We start from the raw sequence: 27,569 nt of genomic DNA on the forward strand, positions 1-27,569 counted from the left end.
GTGACTTTATGACAACACTGCTGATTACTAATAGTTTGAAATGTAGGAAAGAAGAAAAATAAGACTATGAGATGGTAAGATGGTATGACATATATATAGAAAGAGACTTGATGAATTTAAGGAAATTGAAGGTTATAATAACAGTATAGACAGTCAAGGAGTGGTGTTTGGCCATGTGTGGTATGCAAGACAGGGCAATGGTTGTAATTCCATTCTTTGTAGGTATTCTGTATGGTAACTGTACACAAGTTGCAGTGGTGTAATGAGTGGTTGGAGGACTGTACTTCATGATCTTTATTTGCAGACAACATGTCATTTGTATACAATTCATTTAGTCTGCTTCCATGTGTGGGGAAAGCCATGTGCCTGTTGGGAGACCCATGTCTCTAGAATAGTTAATCCACTCATAACTATTTGAGCTCATAACTTATGTTCAACTTGTGCCAATTATATGTCAGTGAAATTTGTCATTGTACATAATATGTTGTGGTTTCCAGTGTTGATCTTTCTTATCTTCAGGTGAATTTTTTTATTGCACTAAGGAGAGTAATTTCCAATGTCGGTCTTTTATGGACTTGGCTCTATTGTTTGCTTCCCATTGTGCACACCAAGTAAAATCAGTTACATCACTCAAACTACCCATTACACTTCTGCAACTCACAGTTTGAAGCTGCAATCAGTCACCACACAGAATACATAGGATGGAATTACTATCCATACCTGTCTAGCATTTTATACAAATTCACAGCCAGATTTGACATCTTGTATGTAATATGAAGAGCTGAAATGAAATGAAGAAACATTATGGGGGGGTTAAGTGAATGTGCAATGTCACTTTGAGAAATGGACAAAATGGTGAAAAATTATAAAGCATACATTGGATTGGAAGCATCAATGAAGCAGTGAGAACAGGAAGACTGTGGTGGTTAGGCCATGTGGAGGAGAAAGATAAGTATGCTTAGCTTAAATTAAACATTTTGACCAGGAATATAGTGGTAACACATAATAAAATAAAGAGAATGAAGTCTTGTGTAAGAATTTAGGTAACAAAAACATAGAGATAACTTGAATTTGATTGTGAGTGGTTTAACAAGCTGCCATCAAGTGACAAAGGTTGATTCATGTAGACATAACTACCATAATTCCAAAATGGATAAACACACACACACACACACACACACACACACACAAGGGAAACACAAACACACAATACAAGGAAAATTCACCACTATTGACAGTTTTTAATAACAGAACATATTATATATGGAAAAATTTATTTTCATTGTCATGATAATAAAACGTGCCAAACAAGGAGAAAATTAATGTGAAGGCCATGATAATGCGCTATAACTGCAAAAAGAAAACCAATATAGGCATTGTGAAAAATAAGGAAAAAATTAATGAAGAGAAAATAATACTGTCATGAGCAAAAATCCAATCAATACATGTTAATAATGTATACATATGGTTAATTAACAACATTTCCTGCATCTCTTGCGACAGATGCACACATTATCCGAAGAAACGTGTAACATTTTTGTAGCTCAATAATTATTCTCATTTATTTGTTTATTATATATATATATGGTAAATGAGGAACAATTAAAGCAAACAAGGCGGGCAGTCAGCGGAGAGTCGAATTGGTCGGCAGGGTGTTGCGTTGTCCCACGGGTCTCCACGGGTCCTCGCCCGCTCCTACCCCTTGCTCTGTATGGAAAAGAACAAAATCCTTCTGGTGAATATAAACAACACATTGTTGTTTTCTGTAAACTAATTCAGTCAAGTAGACAAACTGCCTTAATTTCGTCACATAGCGAAATTTGTTAAATTTGTAGCTCCTGGGCGTATTGTCTGACTGCTGTCTAACTTGGCGGTAATCTGATTTTTAATTCCTCTGCTGTTGCTAAACTATAAAAATATGTATTACTTCTGTCTACCTGCACGTGTACACGAGTGTGTATCTCTAGGCTGTTTCCCCTCAAAGGCGGGTAGCCATTGACAAGGCGTCGCGTACAGTATTGTATCACTACAGAAATGAGAATACATAAGTGTGGGTACTGAGTTCCCTTACTTCTTCTCTTTTACCTCGCCTTTTATGCTTCACAGAGAATATTACCAATACTCTTCTACAAGTGTTTACTTTTGAAATAATTTGTTTCCTATCGTGTATAGTAGGTCTACAACTAGGGACACACACACACACACACACACACACACACACACAGAATATTAAACAAGGGGAACAACTCAATGAGTCTAAGGCTATTTTTTAATGGCTCATTTAATGGGCTAAAAAAAAAAGAAAAACTTTACTCACAAAATCCCGGGAGCAGCATATACAAGTAGGACTGTTCTTGCAACGGCCATTTTGATTCACCGAAAATCCCTCGGGACAACCGTATTTAGCTACGTAGCATTTGCCTCCTGACTTAGTGCAAGATGTGTCGGGCTCGCAGGTCTTGCAGCAGAAACATCCTTCATTCCCCTCACAGGGAGTATCCTCACTTATGTATTCACCAAGTGAGCTGCAGTTCTCCTTATAAACCTCGCATCTTCCAGAATCGCCCTTAGATCTGCAATCTTTTGTAAGCACACAATCCTGTAGCGGAGAGAAGCAGGTTGTAAAGGATAATATATTTGTGTCTGTTCTTGCCGCCGCCGCTACCAAGGACGTTAAGAATATATATATATATATATATATATATATATATATATATATATATATATATATATATATATATATATATATATATATATATATATATATATATATATATATATATATATATATATATATATATATATATATATATATATATATATATATATATATATATATATATATATATATATATATATATATACGAGTATATATATATATATCGTCCCTTCTACGCGTATTATCTTGGTTTTCAATAGTTTAGCTTTTACTTTTTTTTTCATCCCACAAGAGAGTAATCAAAAGCAATCGGTATCCCAAAATTGCAGGTAGAGTTAAAAAAGAAGGTAATAGTGAATATGTGCAATGAATTAATAATTTAATAATAAAAAAATAAATAAGCAGACAATAATTTGGTAAAAAGTAGATAAATAGATAAACAAATAAATAGATAATTAAAACGTAATGAATGGATAAATACGGAAATAATTATAGAAAATAGAGGAAAGAAAAAGATCATATATATATATATATATATATATATATATATATATATATATATATATATATATATATATATATATATATATATATATATATATATATATATATATACTTACTACATCTAGTTCGCAGCAAACGCAGTGTTCCGGGTTCTTGCAACGGCCAACCTCACTTTTCTTGAATCCAGGTCCACACCCTTCCCGCGTCCCGAAACACGTGCCCCTCACTCTTTCACAAGACGTGTCAGGCTGACATTTCTTGCAGCAGAAACAGCCATCCTCCTCGCAGAGCTTCTCCTCACTGATGTATTCACCCGGTGAGCTGCACATTTCCTTGTCATTCTCGCATCTTCCAGACTCTTCCCCGAAAGCGCAGTCCTTTGACAACGAGCACTGTGGTGAGGGAAGCGGGTAGTCAGTGGTAGCATGTTTTGTGTTCGTCGATTCCTGTCCATGATTTGATTTTATCTGAGTGAACAATACTTGTACTGTACTTACCGCTTCAGTCTAAATGCAACTCTGGAGAGAGAGAGAGAGAGAGAGAGAGAGAGAGAGAGAGAGAGAGAGAGAGAGAGAGAGAGAGAGAGAGAGAGAGAGAGAGAGAGAAATATATATATATATATATATATATATATATATATATATATATATATATATATATATATATATATATATATATATATATATATATATATATATATATATATATATATATATATATATATATATATATATATATATATATATATATATATATATATATATATATATATATATATATATAATGTTTGTATGAAGTCAGAAGAGCACACATGATTTTCTTCCTTCATACTTCTCTGTCTATATATTTTCATCATATGAAATGAATAAAAAAGAGAGAAATGAATGGATCATGAATGGAATATGACGTGATAAACAGGTAAACTAAAATAAACCAAAATAAACAAATAGCTATCAATTCAATGGAGGAATTAAAGACTTCACAAACTCTTGACCAACCTGTCTCTCCACACAGCAGATGCAGTTCTCGCTGTTGCAGGTGCCCGTTTTACTAGGCACTAGTCCCCGGGCACACCCAGTGCTGGTGGTGAAGCAAGTGCCGTTTACAGCCGAGCACAGGGGGTCGGGCATGCATGTCTTGTAACAGGAACACTTGCGGCCTATGCATCTCTCCTCTGACGGGTATTCGTTGTATTGTACGGTGAAAGGCTTGGCCACACATCTTCCAGGATTGGGTCCTTCAGTGCAGTTGCATGAGTTAGGGCACTGATAGAGATGGAGATTCATAGTTTGAGAGTTAACATTATTATTGTATGATGATTATAACTGTAAAATATTATCAGCATTGTAAATTTTAAGCTAAAAAAAAAAAAAAAAATAATAATAATAATAAAAAAAAAACATCTGGCGACACGATGCTTTATACTGTTTGTGATTTTTTGCCATATAGGTTATCACTGTGCGGCACAAGCAAGAATTCACACTTACATGCACTTGGTAAACAGATTAATGAGCAAATAACATAATCAACTAACCGGTTCCGGTATACAACAGACGCAGTTATCGCTGGTGCATTTGCCTTTTCTACTCGCCATCATTCCTGGGCCACAGCCAATTTCCTTCTTGTAGCAATTTCCTTGCTCGGTTACACACGCCCTGTCAGGCTGGCAGGTCTTGCAGCATGAACACCTGCCTTGACAGCACGCCTCGTCTGATATGTACTCGTCATAGCCATTGCAGTAAGGTTCGTCAGGAACACATCTTCCCGTCTCGATGCCTTCCAAGCAGGTATGGGAAGGAGGGCACTGCAGGGTGTCACCACAAGGACATCAGCTAAGGGTTATCACTAATTTGACAGGCTGTCTAAAATATTGAACTAAATAAAAGTTGTTAAACATGATGAAAATGTTATTTGTACATTTTTTTTTATCGTCCATATCTTTAAAAAAAACATCTACAATTCAGATACATGTGATGATATAAAAATGACGAAATCACATCGGAAGAACAAATCAAGATTGTCTTCAAGGAAAAATAGACTATTCTGAGGCTGTACAAGAAATCGGAATGTGCATGTCTGTGTGCCCTGTGTACTCCAAATGATATGTTGGCCAGAGAAAAAAGTGTTGTAGTAGTAGTTGAACATGAAGCATAACCACGTTCACTATAAGAAACTGAAAATAAATAAATAAGTAGATGATAATAATGTGAACGAGGCGGCTGTTGTGTGACTCACCGGAGTGCAACATTTGCATTTCTTGCTTCCATTAGTGCACCCAAAGTAAGGGCTGGGCCAGAACCCGCAGGGGCACTCCTCATCAGCAGTGACGCACTGCCCTCCTGATTTTTCACAGCCTATATCTGGTTCACAGGTTACGCAACAAGTGCATTTGCTTCCCAATTTGCCCTCACAGACACCCTCAACGTATTCCTTAGCCTCGTCACAGAGGTCAGGATGACTCACACACCGACCCTTGCAATGGGTGGGTTTGCAGCTCTGGCAGCATCTGAGAGAGAAAGAGAGAGGGATTATTATAACACACACACACACACACACACACACACACACACACACACACACACACACACACACATACTGACATGCCACTATAATCTCTGGTTCACAAAAAAAAATAGAGAGAAGGAAAGGGAATGCGTATCCCAAGTCTTACTGGCAGTAGGGGTTACAATGGGACACAGAGAATTCGTTTTCCCTGCATTCTTTTCTGCACCCACTTTCTCCCTCGGACTCAGAGACGCAACGTTTGCCTGAACACCCTGGAAGAAAAGATAACTTTAGTTCATAAATACAAACCCCTTTCACTGCTATGCCCTTGCCCTAAGATTAATCACCTGAAGTAAGTTTAGAGGATGGTTTCGAGAGATACCTTTGCTGTCGCTGATAGTTCCATATAACTGGTATATTTGTTCAGTAAAAGTCAAATAGTTACTAAGATAACCAATGTTACTATGTAATAAGCAGACAAATAGTTAATGGCTTTGGCTACAAAAAAAAAAAAAAAGTAAATAAAAAAAAAGAGCGTATGCTCTATACGAGTATATGGAAATAATGTTTATGACAGAAGTGTGAAATGTGAAGTGAAGGCGGAAGATTTGTGAAAGAGAACAACCTGAGTTATGGTTCCGTTGAGTGCTTCAGTAGTGGTCTTGCACCGTGATTATAGGAAGACTGCTATAGTCTCTTTAGCGGAAGGATATTACCCAAAGTATTTAATAACGTTCCTAATACAAGTACCATAATCGTATAATGTGAAATGGATTACATTGAGAGAAAGCCTTGATGCGTTGGAGGAAGAACATGGAAACACGTGTACCTGGAAAGGGTGGTGTGAGAAACAGGCTTCGCGACACGTTGCCTCTCTAAAATGTTCAGTTTTATTAGCCTGTCTTTATACAGGACTGTTGTTCTTCATGAATCTCTGTCTTTTTGTCTGTTATTATTATCATTATTATTGTTATCATTATTATTATTATTATTATTATTATTATTATTATTATTATTATTATTATTATTATTATTATTATTATCATTATTATTATTATTATTATTATCACCAATGCAAGAACCTTTAATCTCGCTCTGACCCAAGCAGAACTAACGCACTTTCTCGCAATCCTTTCGTTCACCACCCAATAATGACTACGATAACTCTAATCCTGCTGGGGCCGCATTCTCAAACTCTTACCTCGATTGCTTTTAATGAGGTATTGTCATGATTCTAGCGATAGTTTAGCAAAAAATTTCGCATTATCAATAAGGAATAAAAATACACGAGAACCAAACCAATGATCTCTGTGGCTTTTGAAAATACTCCTGATTAGAAAACAAATGCAAATCCTCTTCTCTTATCTTATAACGCTTATCTCTCATAATAACTATTTTCAAAGGCTACAGAGATACATAGATGGGCTTCCGTATGTGTTCATTTCCACTGATGATGTAGAATTCTTGTTAAGCAATTGAAATCCCTCATAACTTCCACCAGAGGCTGTTCAGAGCAGTCGAGTTAAAACGTATGACTGCCTCTTCTCGTGTCGCTGCTTACTGATGCAGCACCGACAATTGCTCTCGGGGTTTCCGCTGCACAAGCCATCATGCACCGCTGCATCACACACCGGGTTCGGGTCAGACAGGATGTTGAAGCAGAATCCGCCATACTTAGTGCGACAGTCCCTAGAAAATACACGAAAAGAGATAGATCAGGAATTATCTTCATTTTGATTTGATACGTCACCTGAAGGGAAAGGAAATCATTATCTAGTTATGAAAAAGAACACTTAAATCAGGAAGTAGCTCTCTCTCTCTCTCTCTCTCTCTCTCTCTCTCTCTCTCTCTCTCTCTCTCTCTCTCTCTCTTGGTAATAATTGTTTTCATATCAAATCTTAATGTTGTATAGACACGAAAGTTGCGTCCACACGAGGGGTTATGAGTCGGTGCTTTGTGCAGAAGCGCAGGTGACACTGAAGGCTGCAGCACTGACTGCATGAAAGATAGTCATTCATTATAGTGCCCTTCTCGGGGAATTTGACTGGGGGTATTTTTGAATCGTGCTACTTTTACTTATACTTTTCATTTAAGCTTTTTTTTTTTCACAATATAATCCCACTTTGGTCCACAAAAGAGTTTGTTCAGTTACTGCCGTGTCACAATCCTCCTGCATCAGTACATCAACTGAAAGCACACGCTTTCACATAGCAGCAGCAGGACCCGCGACACAGGCTTGAATCACATTCCTAGTGGGGACGCGGCTTTAAGGACCCTTCAGCTTGTAAATCTTGGCTATTGCCTATTATAGGATTCTTACCCTTGCTGAGAACAACGCTTCACTTGACGTTGTTTATTATATGCACTCTGATCTTCCTTTGCAGCAACGGCCCTAGGATCAATAATCTGTGTGTGAGACGAGAGGAAAAATGTAATAATACCTCCTGACATGTTATGATGTTTGCCATGTCCATCATTCACTGTATGCTTATCTTTTAAAGATAGTTATGTGCATTTGTAATAAATTAAAACAAACACATCTAATGGTTCAGTTCAATGCCTTTTTATCAAATTTTATTTGTTTTATTATCTACTTATTCATTTTGTCTATTCATTATTATTCATTCATTCATCTATTACACATGTAATTTTTCTTACTTATTTCGCTTCTTCTTCTTCTTCTTCTTCTTCTTCTTCTTCTTATTATTATTATTATTATTATTATTATTATTATTATTATTATTATCATAATTATTTTTGCTATTATTATTATTGTTATTATTATTATTATTATTATTATTATTATTATTATTATTATTATTATTATTATTATTATTATCATTATTATTGTTATTATTATTGATATTATTATTATTATTATTATTATTATTATTATTATTATTATTATTATTATTATTATTATTTTTATTTATTTATTTATTATTATTTTTTTTCCTGTTTATCTTTCAAGTGGGATGCAGCAGAAGTGAAGTAACGCGCGACCGCTGCGGGTGCACAAAATGACTATTACCTCCGCTCTCGCTGCGGTCAAACTATCTCTTGAATGAATGGTGAGAGAAGCGTTCCTTGATTGTTATTGTCAGTGCGATTGTGAATGCTGCCGCTGAAATGCATGTAATGATATTTCATCGGACCGTGATCAGAGCAAGAGTGGACCGCAACCGTCCCTATAGTGTGAATCATGCCTTATAAAGCTAAGAGGTTTGCGACTTGACTTGTATTACCGTATGAAGGATCACGAAATTAAATATAGGTCTTAAATTCCGCAGACTTGTTTGCTGAGAGGCATGTTGGTACTCGTAGCTGATGCTTTACTGGCAAATCAATCAAATAAAATAAAATGAAGTAACATAAAAATTAATAAGTAAATAATTAATAAGTAAATGCAAAATAAATAGATAAGATGAAATAGAATTAATTAAATAAGACAAGTAATTATAATCAAATAAGTATACTCATAACGACATGCTTCCCATATTTCTCCTTCAGGCAGAGACAACTTGTGTATGTGTTCCTTGGCGCTGTTGCCCCTGCCCACCTAACACATCCTTACCATGGGCTGAAGGATGAAAACAATGCAAGGTCATAAACGTCACTTTCAAAATATTTCAAAGCTATGAAGCCAATAAAAAAAATAAAATAAATAAATAAACTTTCAGGTAGTGTTAAGTAATGCAAGGTGTGACTTTAGTACTGCATAACATTGAAAACATATGGAAGACATGTGTAGTTGTTACAGTCGCGAAGAGGAACCTGAGGCAACCACAATACTTTCATATGTCTTCACCGTCCGTCAGAAACCATGAGAGCATGAAGAGCCCGCGATTTGTGTGACCATATTCTAAAACACTTTTATCCGCATCTCCATTACTTTCAAAAGGCTCTACTTGAAGTTACACAGGTTTTTAAGGGTGTTTTTACGTTTGCAGTGAGAGATTAACCAAACTTCTATATCATTAAAAAGAGAAACAGTCTCGAGTATCCGACTAATCATCTCTGTTGCTTTTGAAAATAGTTTCGATGAGAAATCAAAGCGTTTCTGAGTACGGGCCATGTGGTGACCAGTGAATCTTTGCTTGAAATATGTACTGTATGACTCCTTAGGTGGCCACAGTGTACTTGTGTCATTAGGTTTGGCGTGAGACAGTTTTAGTCTGTTTTCGTTATTTGATGAGTGACTGTTAAACCAGGCATGTGATCCAGAATTTATTTATTTGTTTATTCTTTCTTTATTTTATGCAAGTGCCATTGGCTTTATACTTCCCCATATAAATTATATCACAACAAAAGGGACTAAAAGAGTCTTGGAAATTCCAGAGAAAAATGTTGTATACTTGTAGATAGCCATAATATTCAGGTGTATTTTCTCAGTTTAGACAGAATGCTGTTTGATAATGTCAAATAACACGATAGTATGATGTTCAGTATGCTCACCTCGGGCAGACAGCACGGCAGGTCCACCAGCACTAACAGCACCACCTCCAGCACCAACAACAGTGTCTTCTCCATGGCAGTGGATGGACTCACTCAGGCTTGGCTAGCAGTGAATAGCTCTGGGAAATCACATTATTATTATTTATTTACCTATTCATATTTTTTATCACTGATAACTTTGCTATTTCGTGCAATATCTGCTTATTCGCCCAATGCATTTATTGATGTATCCTGTGTATTATGATTTATTGCTACATTTTCGTCCAGAAGCGTGAGATTGATAAATATTAATATAATGTTTATGTGGCTTTAATTAATCTTTAACATTCGTGTGATTGTATCTATTTTCCCTCTCTGCCTTGCAAAGGAAAGAAGACATGTTACTTTAAAGTGTGAGACACTATGTTTTCCGTGTAATGACATTCTGCTTACTGACTTTTCTTCTTTTTTTTTTTTTTCCTCTATGAATAGAGAAGTTGTGGGTGTGCGATCTTACCTCAAGGAGGGAGGTGTCGTTAGTGGCGCAGAATCGCCAGCTGATGTCTGTTTCCAAGCGGCGTTCACCTGCTAATATATGCATCGCCACGTGTTTGCAGGTGTACGCCTCTTTTCATATGCACATATATTTATCAGTGGTTCCTTGCAGTGATATGTGAAGAGCAAAATAAGCCGTGCAAATCTTCGGCACTGGGCCAAGCATTTTCCCCTTTAATTTTACATGGAAGCAACATTTTTTCGTGAATGATAATGCATATGAGATTGTAAGAAACAGCTTAGCAACTCTTTCGTCTTTTGGTAGGTGACTCTGCTCTGAAATATGTTTTACTATACACGAAACACCTGGCGAGGAGTGCATATGTCTTAAGCTTTAATTACCAAGCGAGGTTAGAATTAACAGGTCCAAGCATCTATGTCCTTATTTCCAAAGATTTGGTCTTTATTGTGTTGTTGGTTATCTAAAACGTTCGAAAATGAAACTGACTTTATGGTGGTGGTGTTTGTGCTGCATACTTAGGTGAATTAGAATTACGCTTCTTACTCTTCAACACTTTAATTGTTCTCTCACCGGGACTGTTTTCATGCCTTGCAGATATCATTGGCCGGGTTCTAATGAGTGTTTTTCTAATTACGCATAATCTTTGTTAAAATATCAGTAGAATCATGAAAACATTCTTGAACCCTCTGATAATTTTCATTTGAGTCTGTAAGAAGACGCCGATTCAGAGTGGCTTGAGTAAAGAGAACAATGTGCTGTAAACTATGGTAGATGGACTACTGAGAGGGTGTTGGGTGTGGGTGTGATACGTAAAGACTGGAAGGAGGAAGTAAAACTGTGAAATAAATATAATGGTTCTAGATCCCTTCAATTTTTCTGTAGTATTTCATTTTCATCTCTCATTTCAGGATTTTTCAATTGATGTCAGCAAAAAATTCTGGTACGTAATTTTCTTGTACCTTTCGTAGACGTAACAAAAAGGAAATCTGGTGGTTTAACTATTTGCCTTTACTTCATTTCTTCATAAAGAGATTTCTGAAACTATTCTTGAAATAGTGTCGATGGTACGGCATCTGAGTTCTTGAATTACCAATCTCATCTATCTATCTATCTATCTATCTATCTATATATATATATATATATATATATATATATATATATATATATATATATATATATATATATATATATATATATATATATATATATATATATATATATTTATTTATTTATTTATTTTTTTTATGTAGGAGGGACACTGGCCAAGGGTAACAAAGATCCAACAAAAAACACAAAAAAATGCTCACTGAGATGCCAGTCCCATAAAAGGGTCCAAAGCGGTAGTCAAAAATTGAAGGATAAGTGTCTTGAAACTTCCCTCTTAAAGGAATTCAAGTCATGGGAAGGTGGAAATACAGAAGCAGGCAGGGAGTTCCAGAGTTTACCAGAGAAAGGGATGAATGCTTGAGAATACTGGCTAACTCTTGCATTAGAGAGGTGGCCAGAATAAGGGTGAGAGAAAGAAGAAAGTCATGTGCAGTGAGGCCGCGGGAGGAGGGGCGGCATTTTTTTTTTTTTTTTTATGTAGGAAGGATACTGGCCAAGGGCAACAAAAATCTAATAAAAAAAAATACCCACTGAAATGCCAGTCCCATAAAAGGGTCAAAGCAGTGGTCAAAAATTGGTGGATAAGTGTCTTGAAACCTCCCTCTTGAAGGAATTCAAGTCATAGGAAGGTGGAAATACAGAAGAAGGCAGGGAGTTCCAGAGTTTACCAGAGAAAGGGATGAATGATTGAGAATACTGGTTAACTCTTGCGTTAGAGAGGTGGACAGAATAGGGGTGAGAGAAAGAAGAAAGTCTTGTGCAGCGAGGCCGCGGAAGGAGGGGAGGCATGCAGTTAGCAAGATCAGAAGAGCAGTTGGCATGAAAATAGCGGTAGAAGACAGCTAGATATGCAACATTGCGGCGGTGAGAGAGAGGCTGAAGACAGTCAGTTAGAGGAGAGGAGTTGATGAGACGAAAAGCTTTTGATTCCACCCTGTCTAGAAGAGCATTATGAGTGGAACCCCCCCAGACATGTGAAGCATACTCCATACATGGACGGATAAGGCCCTTGTACAGAGTTAGCAGCTGGGGGGGGTGAGAAAACTGGCGGAGACGTCTCAGAACACCTAACTTCATAGAAGCTGTTTTAGCTAGAGATGAGATGTGAAGTTTCCAGTTCAGATTATAAGTAAAGGACAGACCGAGGATGTTCAGTGTAGAAGAGGGGGACAGTTGAGTGTCATTGAAGAAGAGGGGATAGTTGTCTGGAAGGTTGTGTCGAGTTGATAGATGGAGGAATTGAGTTTTTGAGGCATTGAACAATACCAAGTTTGCTCTGCCCCAATCAGAAATTTTAGAAAGATCAGAAGTCAGGCGGAACTTGACTTGACGGAACCCATACTGGCGATCAGATAGAAGGTTATGAAGTGATAGATGTTTAAGAATCTTCCTGTTGAGGATAGATTAAAAAACTTTAGATAGGCAGGAAATTAAAGCAATAGGACGGTAATTTGAGGGATTAGAACGGTCACTCTTTTTAGGAACAGGCTGAATGTAAGCAAACTTCCAGCAAGAAGGAAAAGTAGATGTTGACAGACAGAGCTGAAAGAGTTTGACTAGGCAAGGTGCAAGTACGGAGGTACAGTTTCGGAGAACAATAGGAGGGACCACATAAGCGCAACATCCAGCTTTGGATCGAAAATGAGGATAAAGTAGGAGGGAACAGAAAAGGGGCTACTGTCAGTTGCCTCAGACACCTGAGTTTCAGTGAGGAAAAGAAGATGAGGTTTAACCCTTTAAGGACCAAATTTATATCTACGTGTAGGAAAAATTTGATAATGAGTAAAATCAATTGATTGTATCGAACTTCATTGAAAGTAAACCTTAAGTTTCTACAAAACACATTTCTATAATATATTAATGTATTGGTTCAAAAATGGACCATTGGTCATTTTGACCTTGGAAAACCAATTTATTTCAGAAATGAATTTTTACATTGTTGTGCCTCTATAATCCTTATAAAATAACAAAACTTTCCTACAGATAACTTGTAATCAATAGACAATACAGTATACAATACACAGCCATTTAGAATTGATGTTTTGATTGTGTTTTTCTTTACAGAAAGTACCTATTTTGTGTGAAACTCAATGAAGCAATTTCTTTCTTTATTTAAGCAAAGTGCAACATTGCATTTGCAGCAGTATGTGTAGTGCTGGAAAATTAATTATGTATATTTCTACTTTTTTTCCTAGATTAAGGCCCATGTAATATGCGGGGATGACCAGAGTCTCAGTACCATGTGACTAACCCCCCCCCCTTCCCCTCCTCTCCTCAGTGTCCTTTTGTCCTTGCTTTCCCCCCCCCCCCCCTCTCAGCGTCACTGTGTTGACCACTTCTATAACAAAATTTACCCCGTGAATAAACGTAATTTCTCTTGCTTGGCCAGGTTATAGAGGCGAATTTTTCACCTAATCCCAGAGAATGGGGAGCCCTTAATACGATAAAATTAATTCTATAATGGTAAGGTCTTAAACCAGCTCAAACAAATCCCAGATAATTACGCCGCGCCAATGAGGTTGACGAATCTAATAAGTCTTCTTTGCTTCGCCGTCCTGTTACCCCTGTTGCTACGCAAGCCATTAAGAGATACCAGACTTTGACTGATTCCCCAATTGATTTCAAAAGTCCATTGAATTAAACTTCTTAAAGTAACAACTTTAAAGTAAACAGTAACTTAATTATTCATATTTTTCATCCCTGAACTCACAACCTAGTCGCCCCCCCCCCACTAAAAACAAAATTATAACTCTTAATAAATTTCCCCATTGGAAACCTTTATCCTTAGTTTCCCGCCGATTTCCTCACAAGCAAAGCCAGTCTCTCTCGGATTCCCCTCAGACCCTCTCGGATTCTCCTCAGATATTCCTGTTGATAAACTGTTTTCTGAGTGGATAGATATTCGCATTTTTTCGTTCTTTTTTGTTGGTTTTCTCCACGGGACTAGTGAAACCACCTGGTTCGAGATCACCGTGTGAGACTGTCCTCAGGTCTATACATACTTTTTGGGTATATATTTGTTATTTATTTATTTATTCTCTGGTCTCCCCCACAACTCAGTAGTCGCGAAAATATCTCCATCGTAGTTTTTATGTAATTGAAGAATACGCTACCATTTATTTTGTATTTCTGAATTATGTAACTGAAGAGTACGCTACCATTTATTTTGTATTTCTGAATTATGTAACTGAAGAGTACGCTACCATTTATTTTGTATTTCTGAATTCCTTTCTTTTTATTATTATTATTCGGTTTATTCCATTATCAATTAAAAATCTATAAAAGTGTCAATATTTGTATTTCTTTTAATCCAGTGATAGGATTTGTAATTATCGTGTGCCACAAGGGAACATCACACCCCTTAGAGGGCACTAAAGTCATTCAAGATCCCAGAGGTATCACACAAAGCAAATACCTTGAAACCCCATTTGTGTGGTTTGGATGGGATGTACTGCTTTAGGTAAGAATTTCCTTTGAAGGGAACAATCATTTCATCAATGCAGCACATTTGTTGCATTGGGATGCTGCGAAATTTTGATTGCAAATGGTCAAGTAGTAGGCGAACCTTGAAAAGCCTGTCAGCATTGGGACCAGTCCTGTCAGGTGCCTGAGTGTTGTCATTGAAATGTAGAGAGCTTTTTATTTCTTCCCATCGCCTTCTACTGAAAACTTTGGATACGGAATCGAATTCCAGCACCCCACTCCAATAAAGCCTAGTGTTAGATATTTTGAACAAGGACATAAGAAAGACAGTCCCTAGAAATTGTTCCAACTCATCTTTATCCAGCTTCAGAGGCTTGTTTACATTTTGTTGTGTTGCATACAAATTGCTTTGTGTCACAATGAACTTTAAACCTGCCTCCATAGAACTGTGACGTGTCCATATCTGAGGAAACAGAATGACCCACTGGTACATTTTTGAACCATTTAAAAACACCTTTTTACATTACAGTAATATAATCCAAAGTCAGGCCAACATTATAAACACATTCTACTGAATATATGGGATATATCATAATTTTTGTAGTGACCTGGCTTACCTATGAGTCGTCCAAAAAAATCATTGAAAACGGAGGATCAGTCACTACGTCCTCCCCCTCTGGTGGTCACGAGTCAACTGCTGTTACACAGAAACAAGAGCTTTTTTTCCACATATCGTGTGAGTGATGTTTTCTGATATGGTGCAAAAATGTACCACCGGACGGACACGCCTCTACAAGGGAATTTCATCCAAGGAAAAGCACGGTTTTGAAGTGGTTCATAATTGTTCCAATGGTCCTTATAGGGTTAAAAGAGGAGAGGTGGTGTTCTACAGATTGAAAATTAGATCTAAGACCACGAATGTTGCAGAAGTTAATGAAGAAAAAGTTGAGGGGGGGGGGGGTTGTCAAGACACTTAGGGTCGTAGTCAGAGGGGCAGTCCGACCTGGGGACATTTGTGGTCCCCTCCCCAGATGGGGACTCCGAGGCTAGTGTAGGAGTCGCCATGTGTGTTATTAGGTGCTTGTAGTTTTGTGTGGAGGAAGAGAGTTGTCTTTAGAGTGCAGGCTGTGACTGCCCCCTTGTGTTGTGAGACACAAAGAGAAAAGTTCAGTGAGGTCACAGCTAGGTTTAATGATAAGTTCACAGCACCCCATGATCCAGTGGTTTAAACCTCACTAGGAGTAATTATCGTTTCGGCAGGTGCCTACTGCCTCCTCCTATATATATATATATATATATATATATATATATATATATATATATATATATATATATATATATATATATATATATATATATATATATATATATATTTTTTTTTTTTTTTTTTTTTATTTATTTTATTTTTTTTTTTTTGGTGGTCTATCTAACTCACGCTGCTGAAAATAAATAAATAAATAAAATTGTTATTTATTTTATTTTTACTTTTCTTTTTCAGTCTATGAAATAGATGTTAGTTATGAAATGTTAGTGAATAAAATGTGCCGATGGATCATATGCTAAAACATTTCTGCGCCGCAACTCTACTACTTTTAAAAGGCTCTAGTTGTAGTTGCATATGTTTTTAAGGATGGTTTTGCGATTTTAGTGACAAATTAACATGATTTCTACATTATTAACAGGAGAAACACTCTTGAGAATTAATCTGGCTAATCTGCTCTGCGGCCTTGGAAAATAGTCGTGGTGAGAGAGCAACGCGTTTCAGAATACGAACGATATCACATCTTGTTACCAAACCCACCCACACACACACACACACACACACACACATAGATCACCTTCATCCACATCTACTCCATACCTCTTTTTGCCTCTCCCCTCCATGTCACGTATCATGGAGGGGATATGTAAATCAAAGCTAAATGTCGAACTAACATATGCAGTTGCCGTGCTCAATATGTGCCCTCTGCTGACCTTCAGTAGTTGATATAGTTTACTTCAATGCCTGACACCAGGGAATACACATACATCACTTACATAGAAGCGAACTCATGTGTTAGTTTGACAGTTTGGTATGATGTATGCAGCTCTTTAAGGCGCTGTTGCACAAGTGTTAGTGGGGTGTTTCTTTTTTCTTTTCTTTTCTTTTTTCGTTCCTTCTCAGCCTAACCCTTGGATACAGTGTAGCGAAGAATTCTGCTTTGAAGGAAATAAGCTCGTTGCCGGGGTATTGTTACAAAGGTTTCTTCCCCATACAGAGAGAGAGAGAGAGAGAGAGAGAGAGAGAGAGAGAGAGAGAGAGAGAGAGAGAGAGAGAGAGAGAGAGAGAGATCGTTCTGTTTTATCTTATTTTCCTCAAGTGACTGAAGTACAATTTCTCAGGGTGTCTGGCTTTCCATTTCATTCTGATTCCTCTTTATTTCGTTTATATTACTTCCTGTTCTTTTAAATCAAATTTTCTATTTTCTATAGGTTTTGTGTTTCTGAAACGGATATGATAACATCTTCCACAAATTTAATTGGTTGATTCCATTATTATCCACTTATGGTTGTTCTTGTGTTTCTGTCAAACTTCATGGAAAATCTTTCAAGACAACTTTAGTTGTCTCGAGTCTTTTCTCCTTCAAATTTAGGCAATTGTACTAGTAAAGTTTTCAAAACAGGTTATCATAAGGTTTATTTCCTAGCTGTTAAGAATATCTTTTCTTATGCAATAACATTACTGATTAATTAATGCATATCAGTACTATTCATCTCGCGAAAATTTTTTGATCAGTTTCTATGAAGCTTCATTCTTGCACCTTCAGAATTTCTCCCACAACTCAAGATCAGGGACAAAGAGTTACCACCAGGTCAGCAGCCAGCTGGTCAGTGGTCACTCCAGCTTTTTCAAACATCAGCTTTTTTTTTATATATATTTTTTATTATTAGTTATTATTAATTAATTTATTTATTCATTCATTTATTTATTTATTTATTTTTGTAACTACATCATCTCTGCCTCTTCATAGTAAACGAAGTCATTTTTATGTTCCCTTTTATTTTCTTGGTTCCTTGGTTCCCCCCAAAAATAGCTGACACACTTCTGCACCAACAATATTAGCTTCTGTAGATTGCCTTTTATTGATAATCTTATCTGGATATATATATATATATATATATATATATATATATATATATATATATATATATATATATATATATATATATATATATATATATATATATATATATATATATACACACACACACACACACACACACACATACACACAACTGAAACATTTCCGTAGAATAGTGTTGTTATAATGTTGAATTGATTTGCAAATTGTTACATATTTCAAATTGTAGTATTCGAATGTGAGATAACGGTTTTGGACGACAGTTGGCGAGTGACAGTTGGTGCTGCAAAGGCTCAGACACAGACAGACAGACACACGGTGAGCAGCACGCAGGCAGCAGTACCAGAGCCACGCTGCGCCAGACACCACAGGCAGCATCCGCCATTCACGCCACTCAGTACAAATCTAGGCACGACAACCACCCTGTGCCATGAAGGAAGACAGCAACATTCTAGACAAGACCGCCAAGATGACCAAACAGAACAAGGCCCTGCTCTTCACTGCAGGGGGCGCCGCGGCGTTCATGGCAGGATACTACTACTATCACTGCAATTACAGGTGTGTACTGCTCTCTCTCTCTCTCTCTCTCTCTCTCTCTCTCTCTCTCTCTCTCTCTCTCTCTCTCTCTCTCTCATTTATCCGTAGACCTTAACGTACGTGTATACCTTCTTTATACGTAAAATAAGTAAAACATCAAATATATAATAGCTATAGAGAGAATAAATGAAATAATGATATAAAAAATATTTTATAGTTTGTATAAAGTAGACAAAATAGCAACTTAATGCCACGGAAAGCAGAGAAAGTTTTAAATACATAAGTTGCTATAAATATTAATGATAAAAGAACTTAAAAATACAGGTGGTTCCTAAAATGAACACATATATCATACTGAAAAGCTGCAATAAGACTCGCAGAAAAATTATGTACATTATTTCATGATATCTGAAGTCTTATTCTGAAACAATTTGTGTTAGTAAGTACTATTTTCAAAGGCCCTACATATTATTAGTCGGATTTCCATGGATGTTTTTTCTTTGGTAATCCAGCAACTTTTTGCATTGACTTCCGCGGTGTTTTCCATTTTGGCCACGATTATTTTCATTCAAAGGCCATAAAAATTAATAAACGAATTTTCAAAAGTGTTTCTCCTCTTAATAATGTAAAAATCCCACTGGTTTGTCAGTAGAAGCGTAAAAGCAGCCTTAAAAAAAAAAAAAAAAAAAAAAACGTGTTACCGCCAAGCGGATGAAAGTTGTTGAGTATGTGTATGCTAAATAATATGATCTGTGTTATGACAGTTGAAGGTAACACTAAGGACTAAGGTAACTAAGGAAACTAAGTCATTAGAGATTATGGAAACTGAATTCATTATAGTTAATCACAGTAGTGAAGATGTGTGAGAGGAACTAGCTGTGGAGAGCTTAGCTGCAGAGAGGTAGTGAGAGTTGTTTACGTGGTAAAGTTGATGACATGGCGCGAAGGGTAGATAAGACACCGAGGGATCTCTGTAGAGGAATGAGTCACCCAGAAACTATTGCTGACCTAAGGGTAAGACGGGCAGGCGTGAGGTGCTGAGGGCCAGCAGGAACGAAGCCCGGAGGTCGGAGCTCTACAATACAGACGCAGGTGTTGCTTGGTGACAGGCCTCCTTAAGACCCCAAACACGTGAGTGCCACATCTGTATTACGAGGGGTTGATTGCCCTAATTAACATAATCCATAATTAGTGATACGTTATGTTGATGTAGTATGTAATAGTTTGTAGTGCTACGAACGTCTTATGTTTATTATGTATGTCTTCAGGTTTGACCGAATGCAATAAACGATTCGCGTCACCGTGTGGGTCTAAAATCATTTAGCTGCTTCCGGACAGCTACACGTGTAACTTCAAACTAGAGCCTATTTTAAACTACCTACTGGGGATGAGGACTGCGGCGCAAGTGTTCTTTGGTCCGTTTTCTGAAACTCTTTGTTTCTCCTCTTAATGTATAAATATAATTAATATGTCACTGCAAGCTTAAAGAACACCCACGTAACTTCAGAATGGTCCTTTTGTTTCAGTTTTTAGTCTGATCTCGTGATGGTACAGTAACAAACTCTGACAGTTTACAGATTACCAACAGAGATCTTAAAAGTGAGGGAAAACAATGTGAAAGTGAGTATAGTGTGCCACCTGATTATTGACTTTAAAGAACAAGAACTGAAGAGAGAGAGAGAGAAAGCTTGCCTGGCGCCGCACCAAATAGGTCTTATGGCGCCGAAATGTGAAATTGCATAGAAACATTAGTAGGTAGGTAATGGTAAACTGAAAAGTAAAATTAACAAAAATAAGATATAATTCAAGAATTTAACGCGAGACAGGCTTGGTTTTCATACTGTCCGGGAATTGCGTATTGTGTGGTGAGAATTTGACTTTAAAATAGTAAAATGAATGGATAGTATTGAAGTAACATTATCGTTTTCATCTGAAGGTTAGGTTGAGTTAAGTTAGCTTAGGGTTGAGTTAATTAAGTTCTTTAATTTCATTGTTAATTCATTCATAATTATAGTGTAGATCATTTGAAAAAAAAAATCACATTTTTTGACAAGAAATAGTCACATCCTCTAAATTAGTCGGCAAAGGTTAGCTCTGCAAAACTCAAATAAGTAAAAAAAAAAAAAAGTTTAAGAAAATAAAACACTTTATGAGTTGCAGAAAATATGAGAAGTAAATGGACAGCATGAGGTAGAGCAAAACAAAGAGGTGCCGTTACGAAGATTGTGTTTGTCAGTTGTGCCGTAGTCTTTCCGTAGTGACGTGATGCGGCGCCACTCATAACAAGTGCGATCATGAAGCGTTGCCTATAGCGTTGCAGAGCGTTAGGCAGTTAGGGGATGTGGTACACATGTGCAATATTGGACAATTCGTGACGCCCTTTAGGTATCCCATCAGTGTTCAGCAGAAGTAATACAATATACTGAACGAAAAAGTACACAGCAGAGGTCGCTAGAGGCAATCAAAGGGCATGGAAAAATGGGATACAGCAAATCCACACCCCTTGAAAGTAAGTCTTACCAATAGCATTTCATTATATATTCCTTTATCGTGCCTTCCCATCCCCAGCCTTGTGGGATGTGGGGTTTTCGAGTGGGGAAATAAAAAAAAAAGTGAAATTTGACCTTTAAGAAAAGTCTACAGGAAAATCATTCTTTTCGTAATTTTTTTGGGGGGGCAGGGAGAGCAAATATGATTAAAATATGGGCTCCCAAACCTAACCTAATCTAATGTGGGGCTACGCCCTCCTCAACTCCTCTAACTTAACCTAATGATGCCCATGCCCCCTCAACCCTCATAACCTAACTTTGCAGGGGGCTGTGCCCTAACCTAATGGGGGGCTGCATCCCTCCTGACCCTGCCCTCTAACCTAACTAACAGCTTCCCTCAACACCTCCAAATACTCATAGGATTACAAAGAACTTGAGGTGGCAGGTGTCTTCTCTAGGCAGTTTGGATCATAGGGATTGTACATGGAAGTGGCCTCTTGAAGAAAACATGAAAATGCTTATTGCAGTCAGCAATGGCCATAATAAACATTGCCATTGCAAGATAACCAAAAAAGTGCCTCCTTCTACAATAGAGAAACACTTTATTCTTCACTTCCCTCCACAGCTGCTTGATATTGTTGTTGAGTGTAGCACTTATTTTAGTCCACAAAGTTAAAGGAGTGGTTAACAGTTAAGTGTCGGTATCCTTCCTTGTGTAGACAAGTGTATGCTTTCCAGCAATCAGATGTAATAGTACTGCCAGGGAGAATGCAGTCTTTTATCATGGCAAGGAGTGTCTTGCTGTTTCACTGCTGAACATTAACCATGAGGCACTCTCGAGTCTCCCAACACACGCTGCTGAACACACTTTCTGTTTCCGCTAACCTACCCGTGTTATATTTGCTTTTTCTAATCTTGCTCTCATCAATATCTAAAATTTTTCTTTCACTTCCAATTTGTCTGTAACTCTTGCAACACCACTCAATCAACACCTATGAAAACTAGCCCAGTCACAAATCCCCTTGTCACTCCAGTTCACTTTGAATGACAACATATGAAAAGTATTCATGCATGTATTCTTGTGTTCACGAACACAAGGATAGTCTTAATATCCACATGGGCATTATAAAAAAAATCTGTTCTTAAATATACTTTCTTGCCACAAAAACTCTTATTTTTTTCTTATGTCCTTTTGCATTTTTTTGTTGACAGCACCAGAGATTCTGGTTCAAGTTTAGCACAGCCACCTTTCCACGCTCCCCACAATCTTTCTTTTCGAAGACAAGCTTGTGATTGACACACAAGTCAAACAAATCTCTTATTTTGCTACAGTAATGTAGGCAAAGGTCGATTAATCTGACATCACAATATGCACACCTGTCCGAGGCCATGACATCAAGTAAACTGACATGGTGCTAGGGCCAGTCAGGTCCACATGTTTTGTCTTGATTGGCAGCTCTAAAGTGGTTTGATATTATGTCACACCTCCAGTAATCAGGTCCATACATTCTATGTTGTGATTGGCAGATGTAACATCCAACACACAAACACATGTATTATTCTTTGTGCCTTCACTGGAGCTTCATCTGTATGGAATTTGTGAGGCAGATTTTTAAAGACCCATTAAGGACCCCCAAATAAAACCAGCACAAACGTATTGTACATTAAGTATCTCATCACTATGTGTGAGTATTTTGCTGCTTTGTTAGGAAATGCTATTGGTTTTACTGTTTATATTTATGTCATGAATTAATAGTAACATGAGAAAATAATGTTGAAGAGGTCTGCAGCGGCCACTTCAATCTAACACCAAACTAGGAAGAAAGTAATAGTTTTCAAAAACCTACCTTTATTATGTGGCAAAGACTGAAGATGGCCATGTGAAGCACACCAATTTGTGTTACTTGAAGTCCAAGGAGACAAAGTCCTACATTTTAATTAAGGTTAGAAGACATGATTAGTTAGGTATAGTTTTAAAAACCCCTTCACTGCATTAAGTCTTTTCCATCCCCAAAATTCTGCATTGTCTGATATTCCAGTGTCTTGATTGAATGAAGGACTACTTCCATTATGAAACTGAAAAATTAATCTGTTATAAATGTTTGATCATGGATCAAACCAGGATCTGACAGACCAGGACAAGCCTTGTCCAATCAGACCATAAGGTACCTCACAGAGATATTTTTGAAAAAGTACCCTGGATCTGTTATGAAAAATAATGTTAGCAGGGGCAACCTTAATATTGCAGGTTGCAAGAGAGAAATGCACAATTGCCAGTCAAGTAAGTACAGGCAAGTTACTGAATTGGCATCGCTGCAGGTAGCAGGGTGGTGGTGGCCTGCTCCCTCCCTTAGCATTATAGTTACCCAACCCAGCATTACAGACTTCTTTGTGGCTTGGTGTGCCTCATCCCTGCAGTATGGTTTTGAGTTACCCATGTTGCATTATGACTTGGAGGCAAACTGATCTCCAATGTTAGATGCAATATGCATTAGTATGTTGTGCATCAGCAGCAATCTAGCTTTTTTAAATTTAATTACATTTATTTTTATTTATTATTATTATCATTATTTTGTTTATTTATTTATTTATTTTATTTATTCATTTATTTATTTATTTTTTTTTTTATTTTTTTATTTTATTTTTTTATTTTTTTTCATTTTTTTTTTTATAAGAGAGGCACTGGCCTAGGGCAATAAAAAGATAAGGGCAAAAAAAGAAAGGCCCATTGACAATGCCAGTCCCAAAAGAAGGTAAAAAGAATCATTCAAAATTGGAGGATAAGTGTCTTGAAATCCCTCTTGAAAGAGTTCAAGTTATAGGGAGGAAATACAGAAGCAGGAGTTCCAGAGTTTCCTAGAAAAAGGGATGAATGTTGAGAATACTGGTTAATGCATGCATTAGAGAGATGGACAGAATAGTGATGAGAGAAAGTAGAAAGTCTTGTGCAGTGAGGCCATAGGCAGAGGGGAAGCATGCAGTTAGCACAGAAGAACAGTTAGTGTGACAAAAATGGTAGAAGATAGTAAGAGATACTATTTTGGGATGATGAGAGAGAGGCTGAAGACAGTCAGTTAGAGAAGAGGAATACAGTAAAATCCCTCTTATCCGGCATCAACGGGACCGCCGACATGCCGGATACCAGAAGTTGCCGGATACTTGAATAGAAGTGAAATTATGTCCACAATCACCACCCTACACTCACGCATCTTACCATAACAAAGATCAGCTGATCGCCATGCCACGCGTCGCCACCCGCGCTGTCACCTCACACTCACCAACACACAATACTACTGTACTAACATTCTCTTTAATACTTTTCTCTTATAAGTAAGTTGATGGGTTACAAAAATAAAGTACGTATACACTTATTTGCTTTATTCGATATTAGCCAACATGTATAGCATACAATAAAGATATGAAAATGTACGAGTGTTTGTGACACTTTTTCGCTCCCCACACCTCTCATTCAACACCCTCCAGGTCATCAACATCATCAGATTCTGTACTTGTTTGCCCCACTTCTTTTCCCTTACAAGCTACTTTAAAATAGTTTCTAATGTCTCCTTGTTTGCAGCTCCTTCTTCTTTGCAGCAAAAACTCATTCTCAGTGCAGTGAAGGGTCATAACATCTCCGGTTGACATGTATGTGCACTGCTTAGCAAACCTGACAAAGCCAGCTATGTGTTTCGCAGCTTGTTCCCAAGTTACTTTAGGCTCATTATCATCATCATCATCATCACTATCATCACTAATTTTCTCTAAATGATCTTCTACTACAGCGTTGATAAGTTCCTTGTCTGTGAGAGTGAATGTTACGGCCTGATTTTCGTCCACATCCACCCATTCCTGTAACGCTTCATCTGTCACTTTAAGTTGCACATTTCCCCCCATTTCCCTCAGCTCGCTGACCACCGAATTTTTCATGCCACCTACAAACCCTTCAAACTCCTCATCATCCTCATCATCACACATCATCAAAGGGTACAATTTGCGCCAACATCGCATCAGTGTTTGCCTTTTAACGTCTAGCCAAGCAAGTGAAGCCATGAATATCGCATCCTTAACATTAAACTGTTTTTGGAACTTGGGGATTGTGCCGTCCTCATAATTAACAAGTTTGCGAAGGAAACTCTTACTATAGTTCATCTTAAAATTTTGCATGACTCCCTGATCCATGGGTTGAATAACACTTGTGACATTAGGGGGCAAATATACAGCAAAAATATTTCCCACAACAAGTTCCTCTGCTGGTGGATGGTGGATGGTGGAATTTTAATAGATTTTATGAGTACACATTGATTTTTTTATTGATTTTAAGGCTAGGGGAAAAATGTGCCAGATACTTGAAGCTGCCGGATACTTGAATGCCGGATGAGAGAGATTTTACTGTACATAATTGAAAAACCCCCTTTCCTTTAAATTGAAGTTGTTGGATGAGTTTTGTTCCATAGCACTGCAGCTACATTTATATGTAGTTTTAAACAGGTGTAAAAAGAATCACAGCCATCATTTTCTCACTCTTTTTATTTTATTTAATAACAGAACACTGGAAATCAAATATGATAGAGATCATTTGCCCCATTTTCTAAGTCCATAGCATTATAAAAATAAATCTTGATGTATGAAAAATCAAATAAATTATGGAAATGTGTTAAATGGTGAAAAATTTCTTGCAGTGAACTATTAGAATAAATAGAAATAGATGAAATGAATGAATAAAATAAATAGACATATAGAGGGACAGTCAACTGAGATGAATGGAGGAGGTGAGTAGTGGATTTATGGAACCTGATGATGATGAATGGATGAAACTCATTAAGCTCAGTAGATTAAACATATTTAAGTCAAGTCATTTGCATTATCATTTGAAAACTTATCCAGGATAAAATTTACTGTCATTTTGCTTTTCAGAAATCCTGCACCCAAGAAAAGTGGCAGTACTACTTCACAAGACAAGACTGATGCTCAGGCGGTTCAGTCTATCCCCTCACCCAGTGGCAACAAGGGCAAAGAAAGCAAGGACCCAAAAGTAAAATAATGGGTTGCAATATCCCAGTGCAACATAGAATAGGATGTGTGACATTGCCTTTGATATGGATGTTATGGAGTTTGTGGAGAATACCTTCAGCTTTACTTATGTTTGCACATCATGTTTTGAACTCACATAAATTAGTTTGGAAAAAAAAACAAGGAATGGCAATATGTAACAGATGATCCGAACAAAATCTGTAAAGAAAGCCCATTTCTTTGAACTCAAATGGAAAGACAATTTTAGTGTTTGCATAGTTTTGACTTGTAGGACAAAGGAGGTAGTAGCATGTTTCCATTAGTTTTGAAAATATTTTTACAAGAATGGATGACTTTTTAATGTGTATATATATACATATATGTAATTAGTGAAAATAAATTGAATATTTGTACTTGAAGATTTGAATCAAAATGAGTGCCAGTAGAAAATTATGCCTCAATCGCAAGAGAGAGAGAGAATTGTGTCCTGAAGGTGCACATGACATTTCTGATGACTTCCAAGAGGCTGCTACAGTCTTCAGGTAATGCTGCATGAATTTAAACCTTATCTCCTCAAAATTTAAACTTTTCATATATAGTTTGTGTTATGTTCCTTATGTTTTGTTTTGTATCCTTAGGAGAATATTAAAGAAACAAAAGTGAACAGAGTACATTGACATAAAGATACAGTAAAGTATTTCATCTAGAATGCCTTGTGGGTGAGGGAGTGCAGTCTGTATAAAATGATACTCCAAATATAAAAAAAAGTTAGACACATGGCAGACATCTGCCACAGAGATGAGATCAGTTGCACATGATATCTAGGTCTCTTTCTGCATCCAGACTCACCAACAGAATTGGTTTACTTGTGCTTCACTATAATAAACCAGAACCCCATTCTCACATCTGATCTGGTAATCTGATTGGACTACTTGAAGAAACCTATGCTGTTGAAGCTTTTGAGACCATGTCACCATTTCTAATCATCCTGATTATATGTAACTATTGTTCGTTGCTCCACAGACATCCCTCTTACATTTAACATCCTCTGCACTACATCCATCCCATTTATGGCTGTCACCTTAGCCTTAAACCTCACACATCCAGCCCAGTTATCTTTATCAGTTACACTTACTCTTCAGTTCTATGAATTTCTGAACACAACTGCTCAGTCAGATTTCTCTCTCTCTCTCTCTCTCTCTCTCTCTCTCTCTCTCTCTCTCTCTCTCTCTCTCTCTCTCTCTCTCTCTCTCTCTCTCTCT

The 27,569-nt window shown here is 37.1% G+C and overlaps 2 protein-coding genes across 4 annotated transcripts; one reads left to right on the top strand and one right to left on the bottom strand.

Annotated features, from left to right (window-relative positions):
- Positions 1-1,257: 1,257 nt before the first annotated feature.
- On the bottom strand, positions 1,258-15,958 carry LOC135090509 (tenascin-like). 2 transcript variants are annotated; one of them, XM_063987325.1, is made up of 11 exons: positions 15,767-15,958; positions 10,124-10,242; positions 7,989-8,074; positions 7,230-7,357; positions 5,835-5,940; positions 5,399-5,669; positions 4,698-4,967; positions 4,162-4,428; positions 3,280-3,555; positions 2,318-2,599; positions 1,258-1,707 (listed from the first exon to the last, which is right to left on the bottom strand). In XM_063987325.1, exons 2-11 carry the CDS (start codon positions 10,196-10,198, stop codon positions 1,696-1,698), a joined length of 1,773 nt encoding a protein of 590 aa, XP_063843395.1. In that variant the 5' UTR covers positions 10,199-10,242; positions 15,767-15,958; the 3' UTR covers positions 1,258-1,695. The 2 variants fall into 2 exon arrangements, with proteins under 2 accessions (XP_063843395.1, XP_063843394.1); XM_063987324.1 differs by lacking the exon at positions 15,767-15,958 and adding an exon at positions 10,620-10,756.
- On the top strand, positions 3,367-26,720 carry LOC135090542 (uncharacterized). Of its 2 annotated transcripts, none has more exons than XM_063987379.1 (3): positions 3,367-3,479; positions 18,535-18,829; positions 26,212-26,720. In XM_063987379.1, the coding sequence occupies exons 2-3, from the start codon at positions 18,702-18,704 to the stop codon at positions 26,336-26,338; spliced, it is 255 nt and encodes an 84-aa protein (XP_063843449.1). In that variant the 5' UTR covers positions 3,367-3,479; positions 18,535-18,701; the 3' UTR covers positions 26,339-26,720. The 2 variants fall into 2 exon arrangements, with proteins under 2 accessions (XP_063843449.1, XP_063843438.1); XM_063987368.1 differs by lacking the exon at positions 3,367-3,479 and adding an exon at positions 17,967-18,016.
- The last annotated feature ends 849 nt before the right edge of the window (positions 26,721-27,569 follow it).

This window comes from Scylla paramamosain, chromosome 3 (genome assembly GCF_035594125.1).
Source record: "Scylla paramamosain isolate STU-SP2022 chromosome 3, ASM3559412v1, whole genome shotgun sequence".
NCBI lineage: Eukaryota > Metazoa > Arthropoda > Malacostraca > Decapoda > Portunidae > Scylla > Scylla paramamosain.

Coding starts and splice junctions, on each gene's coding strand:
- LOC135090509 (XM_063987325.1), bottom strand. CDS start 10,198: ATGGAGAAGACACTGTTGTTGGTGCTGGAGGTGGTGCTGTTAGTGCTG. Junction 7,358..7,988: donor AAGCGTTGTTCTCAGCAAGG/GTAAGAATCCTA, acceptor TGTATTTTCTAG/GGACTGTCGCACTAAGTATG. Junction 4,968..5,398: donor AATGCAAATGTTGCACTCCG/GTGAGTCACACA, acceptor GACACCCTGCAG/TGCCCTCCTTCCCATACCTG.
- LOC135090542 (XM_063987379.1), top strand. CDS start 18,702: ATGAAGGAAGACAGCAACATTCTAGACAAGACCGCCAAGATGACCAAA. Junction 18,830..26,211: donor TACTATCACTGCAATTACAG/GTGTGTACTGCT, acceptor TTTGCTTTTCAG/AAATCCTGCACCCAAGAAAA.